The sequence below is a fragment of the Penicillium nucicola genome (genome assembly GCF_028828085.1).
Source record: "Penicillium nucicola strain IBT 29836 chromosome Unknown utg000010l, whole genome shotgun sequence".
Classification (NCBI taxonomy): domain Eukaryota; kingdom Fungi; phylum Ascomycota; class Eurotiomycetes; order Eurotiales; family Aspergillaceae; genus Penicillium; species Penicillium nucicola.
In genome coordinates, this window is record NW_026643134.1 from 4,254,395 (window position 1) to 4,272,283 (window position 17,889).

General features: G+C 48.4%; 3 protein-coding genes across 3 annotated transcripts; 2 read left to right on the forward strand and 1 right to left on the reverse strand.

The window, feature by feature from the left end:
• Nucleotides 1–1,024: 1,024 nt before the first annotated feature.
• On the forward strand, nt 1,025–4,058 carry N7511_010188 (uncharacterized protein; the record flags this gene model as incomplete). Its single annotated transcript, XM_057132565.1, has 2 exons — nt 1,025–1,393; nt 1,455–4,058. 2 exons carry the CDS (start codon nt 1,025–1,027, stop codon nt 4,056–4,058), a joined length of 2,973 nt encoding a protein of 990 aa, XP_056980553.1.
• Nucleotides 4,059–5,234: 1,176 nt separating this feature from the next.
• Nucleotides 5,235–5,485, forward strand: N7511_010189 (uncharacterized protein; the record flags this gene model as incomplete). Its single annotated transcript, XM_057132566.1, has 2 exons — nt 5,235–5,322; nt 5,382–5,485. The coding sequence occupies 2 exons, from the start codon at nt 5,235–5,237 to the stop codon at nt 5,483–5,485; spliced, it is 192 nt and encodes a 63-aa protein (XP_056980554.1).
• A 2,628-nt stretch (nt 5,486–8,113) lies between these two features.
• On the reverse strand, nt 8,114–9,487 carry N7511_010190 (uncharacterized protein; the record flags this gene model as incomplete). The annotated part of the gene is made up of 2 exons (XM_057132567.1): nt 8,114–9,208; nt 9,275–9,487. 2 exons carry the CDS (start codon nt 9,485–9,487, stop codon nt 8,114–8,116), a joined length of 1,308 nt encoding a protein of 435 aa, XP_056980555.1.
• Nucleotides 9,488–17,889: the final 8,402 nt, after the last annotated feature.

Below are 17,889 nucleotides of genomic sequence, written 5' to 3' on the forward strand. Positions count from 1 at the left end.
GAGGCACGGCTCTCCGATAGGATTGTAGGACGAAAGAAAGGCAGGAACTCTAACCAGTATCTTCGGGTCTAACCTTTGCGCGAATATTGCCTCTATACCCAGTTCGCACTTCAACAGTCCTACTAGAAGAGCAGGTTGAACATGGAAACATACGAGCAAGATTATGTTACAGTTCTCATGGGTCTCTCATGGGAACACGATTTAAACCTTGGTTGACTTATTGTTGAGTCGTATGGCTCCCCTTATTGATATGTCAAGAGACGGACAAATGGCAAACGAGTTTTGGTTTCGCGAGCTAGCCTTTAGGTAAGGCGCCTTTCAACCCTCATTCAGCTGGGAACGCCGGGTCTTCCGTTGGAAAGTCTTCCATATTTCCAGTTAGTCTGCCAGACTTCTTGCTACTTTCAGTTACCAAGTGAGACTCGGAATCTAGAGCGCCTTCTTTGAAGTCATCGGGGAAGGAAGTGTCCTTGAAAAACTCTCTACTTATAGTCAAGGAATAGTCCAAAGCTACAACATCCGAGTACTCACTCAGTATGAGAATTCAGGTAATAAGATGAATCTTGTTACGATTGAGGAAGCAGATGTTTTGGAAGAAATTACACCAACGCGGTTAGAGATCGTGATGCCTGGTGCTTGACACACGTTGTAAGTGTCTTTCTTTCTGCCTTTCTTCTCATTCAATGAGAATTACAAGCCGCTATGTGAAGTTCAAACATTGCAAATAAGGTTTAGGAATTAACACCGTCCAATTTGATGTGCTTGCTTCGGGAATAGCTTGTATAAGACCGAGATGTTGTTGACCAACCGGCGCTCAACTAGAGTCTTATAAGCTTCGATTCACAAACCACTTCAACTGAATTGATCCGCTTCAATTGAATACAACTCATCAAAATACGCAATATACCATTGAAACATTGTTTATCCTCTATCAACCTCCTCGGAGGAACGTGTCACATGACACCGCGTTCCCTCGCGTCATCCCCTCACAAGAACTCGAACAAGACCGACCACCCATCATGCCATGGATCCCATCTTAGATGGACTAAATCATGCGCAGCGCGAGGCTGTCACCTCGTCCGGCTCAATTCTACAAGTGCTTGCCCCTCCAGGCTCCGGAAAGACAAAAACTTTAACAGCGCGCGTCGCGTACCTCCTCGCCCACCATGGATACCAACCACAAGATGTTATCTGTTGCACGTTCACAATCAAGGCCAGTCGTGAGATGCGAGAACGCCTGGCCAAGCTCATTGGTGAAAAATCCGAATCGCGCCTGATTCTGGGCACTTTTCACTCGATTTGTCGTCGGTATCTGGTCAAATACGGGTACCTAATTGGTCTGCGGAAGGGATTCGGCATTGCTGATTCGGATGATACACGCGCCATCATGAGAGTATGCTTTGGATTCATCGTTCAGTTGTGTCTTGTGATTTGATCTCTAATTGTGGTGACAGCGAACTATCAAACGACTCAAGTCGAGCATTGAACCTAAAGCGGCCCAGGGCCGTATCTCACGTCACAAGGCCCATGGACGCAGTCCAGAGGCTGTGGCTGCAAAGGCCAAAGCAGAAGAGCAGGAGCTAGTCGATATCTATCGCGACTATGAATCAGCTTTGGCGGCTTCCAACCTCTTAGACTATGATGACCTTCTTCTACGCTGTGGGGATCTTCTTCGCGAGCATCCACAGTGTGTCTCTAATGTGCAAGCTGTGCTTGTGGATGAGTTTCAAGATACCAACATCATTCAGTATGAATTAATGAATCTGTTTGCGTCAAAGAACAGACGGATCACCATCGTTGGTGATCCTGACCAGAGTATCTACGGATTTCGTTCTGCGGAAATTGCGAATCTAAAGCGAATGCAGCGGCAGTACTCTAACACCACGGTTGCCCTCTTGTCGGATAATTACCGGTCTTCAGCATCTATCTTGAACTCAGCGCAAGAAGTTATTGAGCAAGATACGAGTCGACCTGCCAAGGCACTGCAGGCGACTCATTCGTTTGGAACTTTGCCAGTGCTGAGGAAGCTGCCAAACCCTGGCGCAGAGGCCAAATGGATGGTGCTTGAAATCAAGCGTTGCGAAGCGATGACTGGTGGTTTATTGCGCATGTCTGACTTTGCTGTCTTGCTTCGGTCGGCTTCTCTATCTACGCAAATTGAGACAGCATTTGGAAGAGCAGGTATACCGTACAAGATGGTCGGGGGACGCAAATTTTTTGACCGGACTGAAGTCAAGGTCCTTCTGAATTACATGAGAGTCGTCAGTCACACGGGGCACTCGGATGCGCTGTTAAACATCGTAAATGTTCCACCTCGAAGAATCGGTGATGAAACGATCAAGCAACTGACGGGTGGCGCGGAGAAAGCCAAGATTCCATTGTGGGATTTCATCAAAGATGTCGTTCAGGGCCGTCGGTCGACAGAGAAAAAGCTTCAAAAGGCTGCTGAGCAGGGACTCTGCGCTTTAATGAAGCTTATTGAGGCTTCACGTCAAAAATTGCAGGATTGTGAAGATGCATCAGCTCCGCGTATTTTGATTGAGTTCATCACGGAACGTCTCTCCTTTCAAGAATACCTGATCAGGGCATATCCCCTTGACGAAGACAGTCGCTGGGCAAACGTCAAGGAATTGATGCACCAGGCCGCCGAGGTCGCAGTTTTTGAAGAAGATGAGGTTGACAAAGAAATGGATCTTCCGGAGATCGAAGGCGTGGAACAACAACAGGCACATGCAGGTGAGGAAGCTCTCACTCGGTTCCTTGCAAACGTTGCGCTGGCCACGGAGATTACCACAAAAGAAGAAGAGCAGGAGGGTGATAAACCCCGGGAAAAAGTGACCATCTCGACCATCCACGCTGCGAAGGGGTTGGAGTGGCCTGTTGTCTTTGTTCCTGCTGTGTACAACGGAAGTATCCCTCACTCACGTGCAGAAGTGGTTGAAGAAGAGAGACGATTATTGTATGTGGCAATGACCAGAGCTCAAGCACTGCTATACCTGAGTCTCCCCGTTCGACAGCCCAGGCTAGGTGAGGGAGAAGATGGTTCGACGACTTTGACGCCCTTTCTTCCGCCAAAGTTGGTCACGAATCGTTTCCGATTAACAGGGCCTTCACTCCATGAGAAAGTGGTATATTCCATTGCAGATATTCTGCGTCGCCCTCACCCGTCTCTCGATGACATGTATAAGGGGCTCGCCCAACTTCCATCGACGCTGGACGACCGATGGACACCTGAAGGAGAAGAAGATCGCAGCAAGTTCGATGGCACATCCGTCCACGATGTTGACGAGCCAAATCCCAAACGACGCCGGTCAGACATGAACCAAGGATCAGGCTCAACTACCTACATGTCCTCGTCCGGATATACTATGAATAACTCGACCCAATTTACAGTTCCCACCACCGTTTCATCAGGATTTACATCTGCCCGAGACTATATTACAGCCAATCCAGAACCGCCCGTGGAGTCGGTCTCCAAGTCTAAGCCTCCTGCAGATGCAGCAGTGGTAAACAAGCCTAATGCATCCAGCAGTGTCCGGAAAGACGGCCTCACACAGGCCAGCATCTCCAACTTCTTCGGTGGACCAGGGCTCCAAAAGAGAGAGCCCGTCATAAGCGGCCGTCCACAACCACAGCCCCAACCAATCCGTAGATACGGGCAACCAGCTCCGAACCAATATCCCACGCAAAGCGTTCCACCGACCCTATCCTCGCACCGCGTGCAGCAACGACCCCTTCAACCATCCCGGCCGACGCTGGAACCGACCAATCCGAATGGCTACACGTGGATGGCGGGTCCATCAAGACCAGGACCGAAACCCAAGATGTCGGTGACGCAGGAACAGACCGGAAACAATGATTCTGCAGGGACCGGAGGGACCGGGGCGAGCGAGGCGAAACCCGAGACCTCCACCCGAGGATTCCAGGCCGTCTCGACGTTTCACACTACGACCATGTCAATGGTCCAACAGGCACCACGCCGGACACTCGGTATACGACGGAGCATGAATGGATGGCAAGATCGGATGAAGCGAGATGGCGGTGGGCATGTGAGCTGAGAGCTGAGGGGATTTCAAGGGAGGCTGGTCGCTGGTCTAGAATGGTGACGACGAGGCCACGGGACTGGGTCAGAAGGCAGGTTCTCACAATTGCACAGTTCACCGTTGCTAGGGAGCCTTCACTTGGGAAGTGATTGACCCCGGAAAGGGCCAGAATCTCGGTCTGGGATGGGGAATGACGCACATCCGTGCCCGATGAGGCTATGACTTGTTCATGCATCTATAGGCTGTTGGGGGGGGGGAAGAATGGGGTTTCATAATTACATTAATTCTTTTTTGGGGGGAAGGACTTCATGGGGTATACTGTAGAGGTCGATCATCCGCCTAATCATGTGAGGCGCTATTGAGAATTGAGCACTCCAATAATTTCCCCAGTCCGTAATTGAGACCTGAGATTCTGGACCATGGTGGAGCTGACGTTCCAGCGGTGAGAAGAGGAATTCCCCCTATACAGGAGATACAGGAGATACAGATACAGAAGATACAGGAGAAATTCAGTATACATTAACCGCCATTGGCGCAATCCATGCGGTGAAGGGCTCTCTCGTACAATTATGAGGGAGTTCCTATGCATTTCCCGCACACAACTGACTGGATTGACTGGATTGACTGGTTCACTGACTGCATTACTGCATTACTGCCTGTACTGCAGTCAAGCTATTTGAGGAATGGCTGACTCATCATTATTGGCGTAATCTTACATGTCTCCTGAAGCCCTAGTAACAACCTCAGCTCACTGACTGGCTGCCCTACTTTGCTTCTCCCCCCTATCCGCCAATGATTCAGCTCCATGGCGTAACTTACCAGGCACCAAATACGTCAGGGATCCATTCCCGAGCTGTGTTCCCCAGAGTGTAGATCGGGAGCTCGTCCTATACAAAAAGCAGTGTCGTCGCCCTCGCTGAACATCATCTCCAATCCATAATCCACCCAACAACTCAACTAATTGCCGTCGTTTTTTTTTTGTCTTTCTTCCTCTTCGTGTCTCTATATATATATATCTATCTATCTTGTCTATTCTTTTATCTCATTTGCAGTTCAACACTGCGCGCTCCTCACGCCGTTTAACGCCTATACATACCTCTTTTACTACCTCTTCTATCCCTATCTCGACCCGGGACCACCTCTTTAATATCATTAATATCTATCTCTCTTTCTCCTTCTCGTCAATTCATCATGCCACACAAAGTCAACGACTCCAACTCCACATTAGCCAGCAGAGGCAGCGGCGACCAAGTGGTAGCCACGGAAGTGCGGAATTTGAGTACGTCCAGGACCCCCCCCTGTCTCCGATCTCCAGATCCCTAGGCTAATCCCCAATAGCAGCCAATCCCGTCCGCAAACCCCCCGTCATCGTCCATAACAAGGGTGGCCAGATCTACGACGAGACACGGCCATCCGACTGGGACAAGCAACGCTGGAAATAGGCGTCTGTCTCCCTGATCCTCCGGGAGCATAATGGGCTGAAGCATGGACGGCGATCGGAAGATAATCGGACAATTGAAGCTCTGCAGCTCCCGAGGCGATCAGGCTAAGCAGAGGCCAGACGCGGCACACGCCAAAAGTGAGGCGATGGGGATTCTCTCCCCTTTCTTTCACCGCTTCAACTTCAACCCCTGGAATCCTCATTGCCTCGCCAACAGATCCTTGCTCTCCCCGGATTTTGGCCTTTTCTCCACTGTACCATTATTGGAGTTCTGCGGGCGTTTTGATTGGTCTGCTTTTTTTATCGCTTTTTCGACTCTCCTCTCGACTTCCCGATTTCCCGACTTCCCGACTCTCCTTGGGACCCTTTGGTCCTTGTCTATACTTTCCTGTCTACGATCTCCCCTCCTTTCTTCCTTGTCGTTCTCCTTTCCTTATACCTACCTTTTACCTGTTTACCTTTTTACCTTCTCCCTTCTCGATCTCGCCATGGGTCACTCCTGACACTAGACGTGTCTGCTGTCGGCATGGAACCTTGGCTGCTGCAAGGTTGTGCTGGCAGTGGGGCTCTCGAATGGATGGATTCGACCTGTTTCTTTTGTACTTGTTAGTTACGATGCATAGCGTGGGTTATCGGATCTACTGGATCTGGGTTTTCTTTTTTGATTGCAATGGAGCGAAATTGTATTCCTCGGCTGGAATGGCATTGTTTTGATTATCCTGGGTTACTTGACCTGAACTGAATTATTAGACCAATCAACAAGTCTGATTCGTGCCTTTATCAAGGACACATACACTATACTCTCTGTTTCAATCTAGGGCATTCTGTAATATCAGTAGACTGCGTGATTAAGGTTAAGGATGAGGTGGCTTTTGGTTTGGGTTGGAATCCAGGGTCTCCGACTTGGTTTCTGGGATGTTGGTGGTTTGAGCTTTTTCTCCTGTCGGATGAGATGGCCTTCCATATCAGGTGGTTTGAATCATCCAAGTGAACATGATTGATGTTTACTTAGACGTGGTTGGCCAGTATCATTGGAGAATTTAACGTAAACCTGGATTTTTTCTGAAGATCTATGCAAAATCCTTGTGAATATATATCCACCAACATATCATTTCACTACCAGCAATGTCGCAGACATCGACTCAGAGCTTTCTTTAATTCTGATTTGAGCAGTGTCAAGTTACTCCCAAATGACTTTGTCCTCTCATTTGGTCAATAAGAAAGAAGATTACCACCCACCTAAAACTAAAGATATCTATCTATGCTCAGATTTTGATCAGAAGCACCAGCATCACATCCAACACGAGAGAAACGGGAGACAATAGAAACAGTTTCAATCATTATTGAGTAATGATTCAGTGTACCCAACTAAGCCCAAAGGTCATAAGTTATAGTAAATGATGGGAGAGGGAGAGGGAGATTGTTAGCCCCATGTCTAACAATCATAAGAACACATACATTTCAGGTCATGAAGACTGGGTACTGCAACATCAAACTACCAGACAACCTACTGTACAACGCTACAAGGAACTACTCAATCTACGAAGAATCAAGTTCACAGAAAATGGGATACAATTCAAGACCAAACGGCGAATCTAACAACCCACTGCGAAATCCACACAAAGGATCAAAAAGACACCTCGCCACCGCGTCCCAGGGTAAAAAGAAAGGGACGGGTGGCTCTCGAGGGCTGTGTTTCAATGACTAGATACATAGGAAGAGGAGAGCAAAGGGAAAAGGAAAAAAGACATCCGAGCCGACAAAGGGAAAGCCGGCACTCGGATAGTCCTTTCCTCCCCAGAAGACATATAATTTTTTCCGGGTTTTCTCACTTTTTTTGCTTTTTTTGTGACCTCTGCAAATATTCCTTCAACGGTGAAGATGTCGAAGCTTCATTTCGTCTGAAGGGTATATTCGCGTTCGTGCTGCGTATTGTCATGGCAGACTGAACTGGCGGAGAGGCACATGAAAAACGATTTGTTTTTTTTTCTGAGGGGGAATGGGGGTACTTGGGGAAAGGGCAAGGGGGAAGGGGGATTGGGAGTGCGATTGGGGGATTGGCAAGGCAGCCATGCTGCTAAGGATCGTCGAGGGTAGGTGGTATCAAATAGCGCAGCGCCAACTGGCGCGCAGCGGGATAAGAAGGGCCGAGGAATGTGTGGTGTATTCCTTGACAAGAGAAGTGAAGATGAGCGCGATGAAGTGGTGGGGGAACAAGAACAAATAGTGCAGGAAATGCATTCTTAAAACAAATAAATCAACATGGCTCGCGCTCGCAATGCTAGATGGTCAAATCAAATGCAACTTTGACCCAAAACTGATTGGGTATTGGAAGCAAATGGGTATGCAATTTTTAGAACAGGAAGTGAAAGGGCTGGTCTCGGCTTCGGGGGCACCGAGGTCGAATGCAAAGCGTAAAAAGATGTATGATGACGCGGTCAAAATCGGGGATATGGCACAGGTCGACTGCACAGGGCGCATTGAATATTAGAAACAAGTATCGTGGTGAATCAATGCGAGAAGGGACACTCCTTGGAGGCCATGAGGTTGAGATGAAGAAGATGAACTGATGGAAATATGTGCAAGGACCAAATCACTTTTGGGTTGGCTTTTGCTTCCGTTGTCAGATTTACATCCCACCCGCATAGGTCTGGTCCATTCCCATGTGAGTCGGAGCAGCGGGGAAGTGTTGGAGGGCGGCGTGCTGAGCCATGTACAGCGCTTCTTGCTGTTGTTGATATGCTTCACTGTTCATGTATTGCATCTCAGCGGAAGGTGCTGGTGATGGCGAACAGCCGTGGGCAGTGGACATCCCGCGGGCCATGTCATGGTTTCCCATTTGTGCGTGAGCATGCACGAGGGCCTCGTTCTCCGGCGTGATGGGCGGAGTGAGGTACCCATGGGGAATAGCAGTCAAATGCGAAGACTTCTGAGGTGTTGCAAGGCCCATCTCCCCGTTGTAAGGTTTGGACTCGACAGGAGTCTCGACCGGAGGGGTGCAACGGGCATAGCTGGCCAAAGAAGCCTGGCGATTGAGGAAGTGCTCCATGACCTTGGAGACGCGCGAGTAGTGAGCCGAAGCATACTTGCGAGCAACGACAGTCGAAGGTTGGTGCAGCTGTTGAGACAAGGCTACAAGGGTCATCGAGTCGTACTGAGAAGCCCAGTGAGTGTGACGGGGCTGCGGTCGGTTGAGGATGCAGCGTGACAATGCTAGGGCAGCACGGGCGAGCTCGGAGGACTGCTTGGAGACGAAGTCTCGGTGGAACAAGGCGATCTCCAAAATGTACAAAGCCATGTGTTCCACTTCGGGGTCGTAAGCCTCATCCAAGACAGCGTGCTGCAGGAAAGCGTCGACGGTGGGATGTCCAATGGTCCAGCCAAGAGTCTGAAGTACATGCCATTCCATCTGAATGAACATGTCATCATCATAGAGCGAACAGCACATCGACTTCAATTCTTTGACAGTAGGAACGCGGTCTTTCTTGTCGTTGTACTTGGCCGCAATGAGCAAAGCTGCACAGCCAACCAGCTGGTAGTGACGCTTATAGACGACACGCTTGGAGCAGTATCGGTCCAGAAGGTTGATCGCCAGGAACAGGGTGGATGGAAGCAGCTGGAACGCAGTGTGGGCCTCGATCAGGAAGTCAAGAAGGTACGGTCGCATGAACCACTGAATTTCGGTTTGGATGTCAATGGATTCGACGTCTGGTTGAGTTTGGCTCTGCAGAAAAGGCAAATTAGGATCGAGGATCACATTGACAGGTCAAGAGAAAAGGAGAAAACTTACGTCCATCTCCAGCATGTGGCTCAGGACATCATCCCGGAGCTCATCACTGGTGAGTCTGGACAGCTCGTCAGCCATGGCGTATTGGCGTTCTCGAGCGAGGAGCTTGTCATGCTCTTGCTTCGCTTGACGCTCAGCACGCATTCGAGATTCCATTCCATAGTCATCCTCCACGAAGAAAGTGGAGCAAGGACGGTAGTTGCGGTGGTAATCCATTGTCAAAGGTTGAAGTTTGAGGCGTTTCGATGTATTAGCTTTGCGAGATTCGAATGAAAGGAAGTCTGTAGAGATGGCTCTGAACAGACAACGACGGAATTAAGAGAGTGACAGTCGTGGAATTAGTAGGAGGAATGAATGAATGTAAAGTCGAACAATTAATGAATGGACAGCGTAAGTGACGATAGTCCGAATGCTGGGAGAAAAGGCCGGAGAGGTCCGAAGTGTAAGTCGTCGAGGACAGAAACTGAAGTCAATTAAAATATTAGCGACGGCCGTCGTGGGGCATTAAAGATTAACGATAATATGAGTGAGCGAGCAAGTGAAAAGAGAGTGTGTGAAGTCAAAAGCTTGATGGAGGGAGGATGAAGGCATTTGATATCCAAGAGAGGTAAAAGGGTCTTCACTTGAGATAGTACTAACCCAGATAGGAGCCTTCGGGCAGAGGGCACAATGCAACCCTTACCGTAATGGCAAGACTGGCATCTAGGCAGGAATGACCCGTTGAACTGAGGTTCTGATGGATACCAAACAGAGAGATGAAGGACGAGTGAACGTCTTCACCCCTAGGCCAGTGTATTCTGCGGAATGTGGAGTGAAGGAGGATAACCCTATGAAGGGGGTCAAGATCAGGGGGTGCAGTCTTGAAAGAGGAATGATCCGAACGTACACTTCACGGATTAACGGATGATGAAACAAGTCTCAGTGAAGAGATTGAAAGATGTTGGAAGGCAATTGAACGACTTGAGATTGTTTCCACGTTGAAAATCAAGTGGATTTATTCCGAAGTCGAGACAAAATCTGGCAACAGGCAACGATGTTAGTCAATTGAACTCAGCAACAGGTCTCAACAGAGACAATAGCAACGATTGTCCAGGTGCAGCCTAGAGGTATGTGCCAGGCCAAGATCGTCCTCCCGACATTCGGCATGTGCAGCGAGTGTATAAGATTTGCGTGGGCCCCTTAAATTGCCCTCTCGGAGATATGGAAGCAGTTTGTTGGTATTGGATAGCTGGACCCTGGTCGACGTGGTCTGTCACTGTCAAGCCCTAGACGTGCATTCCACAGCATCTTTATTTGAAAACATAGTTCCCGTCTCCAGGGACCGCCATTATCGCTCCAAAAACTGCTAACCCCCCAACACCGGCTCATCCAGTATCCAGCTCGTTGGTCATTGTGATTCGGGAGGTATATCTGGTCGGGGTTGCACCTGCACACACTTGGAGATGGCTATACGGAATCCACAAAACCATGCTCTGTGGGCCAATTTTCCATGCACACACCAACAAAACGATTTTTTTTTCACACCCCATCCAGATATGGATATTGAACGGTCTTGTCGACTCTTGTCCGGGAAAATCGAGTATCGGTGGCTGGTCTACCCATCGAGGGCGGTTCGGGCCCTGACATGCACAAATGAACGGAGAAAAAAAAAGCAATCACTTACTCCTATAAAACCAAAATCGACCAAAAACCAAGTGAACTCAGAATTCGTATCAAATGTCTATCCAAATGGGTATACCACGCTGTCGCTCGTCTAACCGGCAGGAGTAACAGGAGGGTCCGAGGGTCGAAGTCCGGAGGATCAGGAGGGCACCGGCGGACAGGGTCGGAGGGATCGCCGTTTGAGTTAACAAACGTCGAATTGTAGGGAGGTCAAGATCAAAGATCGACTCGACAAGAGAGGTATAGCTGAGATGACAGGAATGTCAGGACTCAGCAAACCAGGCTCTAGGGACTCCGCAAATTGACAGGGGAGGTAAAAAAGGGGAGAGGGAGAAGAGGTATGAAGAAGAGAAGGAGAGAGGTACAAGGAGGAGGTTTTTGACAATCTCTCTCCAGGCGGGTGTGGAAGAGAAGAGAAAAGGAAGAGGTTAAGAACCGGAGATACCTGTGGTCGTCGGTACGGTAAAGTGGAGGCTGAACCAGCGTATTGTTCGGTAATCCAGGTACGAGAGGACGAGTATTAGCAAACAGGGAGTAATTTAAAATGGGCAGCAATTTCCATCTCCTATAGATTACGATTTGGCTCGATTCGAATCCTAGAATCCCGGCAAAAATCCCAAATTGCATTTCAGAAACAGAGGAATCATACTAGCCCAGTGGCCAGTTACATCAGGGATATACACATAGTCAGGCACAGCGCCAGGCACATGAAACTGTTGCGTTTTTGACCGTATGCCGCGACCCAGTCATTTTCCAAGACATGGTAATATTCCCCTTTCCTGCAAGGCCTCAATTGCTTCCTGATACATACTCTCCTGGTAACTCTCCTGATCGACATCCTGTACTATCCTGTACTTGGAGAGGTCCTTTTTACTTACTGGAATACTGGAATTCCAATACATGTTCCAGGGTCTACTGGCACACTCTCAGTGACTGGTCCAGAAGCCATTGACTTCGCGTGTTCCCCCCCCCCCTCCCCCCCCCCAATTCGCGTCAGCCTACACTTGGCTTTAATTGCCCGGTAGCCCCGAGCCTCTTTGTCCTCTGGCTATGTGGGGGACGTTCCGTAAAAGCAGGTTCTCGCGCTCAGCTAATTTCGGCCTCCACAGTCTCCGATCCTTTGACTAGTTTGACAATACTCGCATAGATTGACTGGTCGCGTTTACCCGATCTCATTGTTCTGACATTTTACACTTTTACACTTTGTGACACGCTGGCGACTTAGATAAGGTTTGTAGACGTCTCAACTGGAGGAAGTATCCTCAGTGACACTCGGAGCTTTTGTTATCCTTGCTTCTAGAGGGGTTGACTCCAGCCACTCGTTGATGGATTGCTTCTCCACATGAAACCAGATATGCGACTCGACCGTTTCTCAACATTGGAACATCACTCTACACTGTACTTTCTTTGTGGAGGATCCGTTCCAAGGAATGCAGACGAAGTCAATGACGCCTTTCCGTCTGAACTGGGGCAGTTGCCGAAGCAATGATCACCCTATCACCAGAGGATTCCGCCTCGTGCAAGAAAAGGGGAAGCGATAAGCGAGGGTATGGAAAGCAAGGGATATTTAAAATGAATGAACTTGAATGATAGACACGGGCTGACAGTAGATCACCTTCAATTGCACAGTTCACGCCCACATGCCAGGGACTTGAACTGTTCCAATTGCATAGTTCACTGTACCTGTTTCTCGAGAATGTATCAGCTGCAGAGAAGGAACATGACTAGTTCTTACACCTAGTCAAACTTGTCCCTGAGTCTGGCACTATGCAATACGCCGATCAAATGTCGACCCCTTATCCAAGCCATCTCTTTTCGGGCAAAGGCCTGCTTACTAGTCTTCTAGAATTCCATGGTAATTTGCACACATTACGACATTGACATCACTTGTACCAAGTTATACTGTACTACCCACTGCTGCTCATGTTCAAATCGTGCAACGTAATATCAAGACAAAGGGGTCCCGATGCTGTCCTACCCATACAACCAAGCCTGATACTCCTGTAATCAAAGGAAACAGACTCAACACACCGATCTACCCAAGGAAACAATTGGGCCAAGTCCGACCTTTACAGAGCGACCCAAAAGCAAGTGATCAATACAAGTACATACATACCGTAAAAAGAAAGAAAAAAGGGGCGGCTTCGGAGTTCAGTATGCAAAGAGTACGTGGTCGCAACGGACAACAGACCAGGGGCCCATAGCGAGCAGCTAGCAACGAATGTCATTTCAGGAGCAGAAACACCCAGTGTCCACAGAAAGCGTGCCCGGATGGCTTGAAAACTAGTACCCGGCTGATGTGTTTCCGATGCGCACATCCGGCGCACATACCATGCCCCCAATTGAAAAGGGGGTTGATTCGGCGTATGTCTGTCATGTCTGAGTGAGTTGATCCCCTGGTTGTCTTATCTTGTCAGGTTTCAACTGCCGAGTGTATGGAGCCATATCAAACAGTCGTGGTATCGACTGTAGGGGGCATTGCATGTTTAAAGCGCGCGCATATGGCGACGGGCATGGGTTGAGTCTGGGCTGGTCTGGGACCACTATTGGCCCCGGACTTCTTTAGCTTCCGGGGCGGAGATGTGGTCATTCTATCTATTTTTGGGCCATTGGCTGGACGTCCGACTTGGTTGCCTCTTGCTTTATCTGTCTCTGGTTTACCATGGGTTGGTGTTGGTGTTGGTGTCATTGAATACAATTTGCTATATGCAGTATGCTTGACTGGCTCCCCAGACTTGAAAAGGGATGAGTGATCCTTGTGTTGGTTTCAGACAAGCACGGGATACCACCTTCTGATATACTGTGCAGGACTGCTCTTAGGGATGCAGGTCTGTGAATAAGCAAACTCAAATGGCCTGTCATCGGCTGAGTCCCCCAGTGGCTGCGAGATCTGACTCGCTCCATGGGGCGTTGTATAGATTTCTTCCCCTTGCGCATGACTCTGCAAATCAAGACACTGTTCTTTGTCCCTTTGGTTCAGTCCCATGTTGCTTATTTCACTTGCAGTGTTCCTGCGTTGGTGTTCAGCTCTGCAAGGGACTGATTCTGATGTGATGTGATGAGCTCAAAATCCAGAAGTGCCTTGGTTCATCCTCTCGGATTCTTGCATCTCATGTAGATCGGTGGTGGTCTGCAGTATATTACTCGTTTGCATGTGAGCGGTGTGGATTCGACATTGCGACTCCTATTGGACTCTTAAGTTGCATGTTTTGCATCAATCGATAAATTGACTATAGATGCGCCTGAAGATCTAAGGTAGGGCATGCCAAGTGGATACTTGACAGATTCTAAACACACAATACGATGTCTACTCCATATGATATCGGATATCTCTGATAGATCCTATACCGAACAAAACCAGTTCTGAGACTTGCAGTAGTCTATACCGGAGTGGTATGGTACAAGAAAAGACGTGTGGAATCATACAAAGTGCAAAAAAAGTATCATGGAAACCGCAGTTTCTGCTTCCGAGTACATAATCGAAACTCCACCTTTTCACAACGGTTATCCAGGGCCGTGCCGGAACGTATCAACCATGGTATGGAAACGATTCGCTTCTTCGTCTCTGTACACTGTTTTTCGATTCCGCCCCGCTAAGTTGGGCCATCTTCCGCTCCACTGTCTTTAAAAAAACGAGGCGGAATCGTGGCGGATGTCGGATGTTGCGGATACCGTACGCACAAAGACCAGTCTCAGGCGTGGATTTTAGTGGCTTTTTCAGATTGAGTACATGGTTCTTTTCTAGAATGCGAGGTTTCAAGTAGTTTTAACGTCTCATCTCCGACAGCACTTAAGTAACGCTGTCAAATCCTATCTTCTCCTACTACTAGAATGAGTATCAATTCAATATACAATAAACCCTTTCCTAGTAGGAGAACAGTACTACATCCTGTGAGCCATGCATTTTGTAACTCGCAATCTTTCGCATTCTTTCAGTGCGTATAAGGAAAAACCGAGGTCATGACCGGTGAAAAATTGACGTTTCGCCCCTCTGCGGGGAGTATACAAATGTCAAGGTTTTCTGCGCTTAATAGTGGGAACCGATCCACTGTGTTGGTTTTTTTTTCACTCGTAGTGGTCTTTAAGCTGAGGAAGTTCCCGGGTGGTGGACAAGCTGCATCAAGCTTGAATCCGATGTCTTGAGCCCCAAACACCTAGCCTGTACTTTCTTACATGTGCGTACCCTTAATTTCCGAGGTCGGTTCAAGCTAACCTGCTCTGACAAAGCCCAATTCAGGAAGTATACGACGCCTGTTAGAGGCTGTTGGGTCATTTCATTCAATGTTCAATTTAGACAAGTTATCTTGACACGATCTTGAATCTCCACAATGTTGAATACTGTAAAGACACCCATTACACATGGAAGGTTGAAAGAGACCGAATTAGGTTAAGCTCGGCTTTGCAGCTTGACTGGGGCAAGCGGAGGCTCAACCATGGTTCGCCGGTTTTTTTGATTCCCCGCTCAAGTATAGAGATTTGCCACTTTGTTTATTTCAATGCACTCGGTATAAGTGTAGATGATAAATCAAGGGCCAGATCTGATCTAAATTGAGAACCATGCAACAGTCACAGTTCCTCAAGGCAATCGGAGCTGCAAAGGCTGGGTAATACGTCGCTAAGCCTGACGGGGGTTAGGGCAAAAACACAGTGGGGAATAGCCGCAGCTGTACAGTACCTGGGTTGTACCGACTATACCTGTCCGAAAGAGGATAAATTGGTTTCGAACACGAAACACTCCCGAGGTCTACATGTAAAATGTCAGACCAGAACTCAAAGAGACGCAATTATCTACGGGAACCACACTGTAGGAACACGCTACAGGAATACGAATCGAGCTGATCATCCATGTGTGTATCTCTTAGTGGTATTTGGGCCTCGGCAGGATCAAGTCTATGCCGTCATCAGGTTCGCGTCCCACAGTTGCGCGTTCGGGGCAATAAATAGTTCCAAAGTTTGCAAATTAAAGATGCCTATCCCTGCAAAAGAATGGAGTGTCTGAGTTTTTTTTCCATATTATGTGTGTCAAATACCTCTAGCATGGATCTTGCCTTGGAACACATACCCTCTTAACACCAATTTACTTTTCCTTTTCCCTTGGCGCGCATCCCAGTAAATCTCTCGCGTCAATTGGCATTGCGTTTATGTTGCCGATCCGCTATCTTTTCAGGTCTAGAGTCCTCACAGCCTCTGATGCCTATCTCCGAATAGCACGCGATCTGGTTGGAGGCGGGTCAGCTCGACAAATAATAATGCCAGTATCGTCTACGGGCTATTGACCAAGTCCACTCTGGACGGGATGCCTTGAGAGATCGCGACCCATTTCAGCTGAGATCGAACAGAGTGTGGAGCTGACCTAACCTCTCTCGACAACGAGAATCAAGCATACGAGATTCACTTTAATTGAGTTCGAGGATCCCGGCTTCGCGGCAACCCTCCCCAGGCCAACCATCACTCCGGGGTTAAACGGATCAAAGGCCTTAGCGGTGGCCATTACTTCTTGAACTCAGCCGAACTATCGATCCCATGCGCCCGGGCATGGCGTCCGAGCCCATGCTGACAGGGGAGGTTAGCCACCCCCCTCCCATTCACAAATGAAATCCCGACCAAGGCATCTCGTATGCGAAAAGGCTAGGGACATATGCATGCCATGGGGACGGTATGAGCCACTGGATTCAGTCCTTCCATGGACAACCTCCGAGGTCTGACTTTTCCCCTCCTTCGTCCTGTTACAGATCGGCCAATAGCGACAGCCGGACTCACCTCAGCCTCCCCTGTCTTTTAGCTCGTCATTGTGCATCCAGTGAGATGTTGAAACCGCGATAATATGTGGGCTGTCCGCTGCATATCGCAACCTATCAGAATGCTCATCTGCAAGTGTTCTTGGAAATCTGATACATACTCAAAGCATGACGGGCTACCCTTCAAGTCAGCCACACCGGACTATAACAAGCTAAAGATGGCTGCTTCTGACGTGGCAGTCAGTTGATGGCCCACCTCCGCTTTCAACTCAAGGAATCCCGATAGGGACTTTCATGGTCTCTGCCAACTGTATTGAGCGATTGGTGGGCGATTGACGCTCGTGGCACATTTCGTCAATCCTTCACTGACAGGTTCAGCTCAGCCTGGTTTCTTCGCTGATGCTTGGGCTCCCTTACATTCGGCATGATTGATTATCCTCTACAATGGCCTCGAAGAGCTCAATGCAGTTTATACCACGCTATGTATTGAAGTTCAATACCGGAATACAGTAAACCGTCAGATCTATGTTGATACCCAATGGTGCTGCTGGACCCCTGATTTGAATCACGACAAGGCTGGGTTTGTGAGTCGACCAGTGACCGCTATACAGACTATTGATGAATGATAGTCTTGACCGCTTCTAGCTGGGGGTCGATTTCTTCATTCTCCGTGATGCCGAGTTGACCATGGAATAAAAGATATCACACAGCATCTGTGATGTTGCACAACATCACGTTTCAAAACGTCGGAGTCTTTCCTATATAAATGGAAATAGTGCTAACTACAGCATGCTGTAGTAATTCATAGTTTCATCCAAATTCCATGCAATACCTGTCGTATCTACCGTCTCATAAGCCTATTCTAGAACCAGTCTGGCTTTGAGACCTTGCATGGCACATATCATGAAAGATTTCTCCCATCACCTCTTGTGATGCCTGAAGATCTTACCAACATTGTGAAAATTTTGTATTACAGGAAAATCAACCATGGAGTCATCGATTTACTTCATTCTCGTGAATGTGAGTGCTTTCTGGTGATATTTTACGCCTGAATCACAAGGCACTAATATATTTGATACGAACACGTGACATCGGGAAAACTTTCCAGAAATGTCAAGAAATTCCGGCCGCTAAAAATTATCTACAGAAAAAAAAAGCGGCAGCGCATCAGTCGCAACAAAAGCTTCGGCACCACGCTCTTATAACTTCATTGTGTCT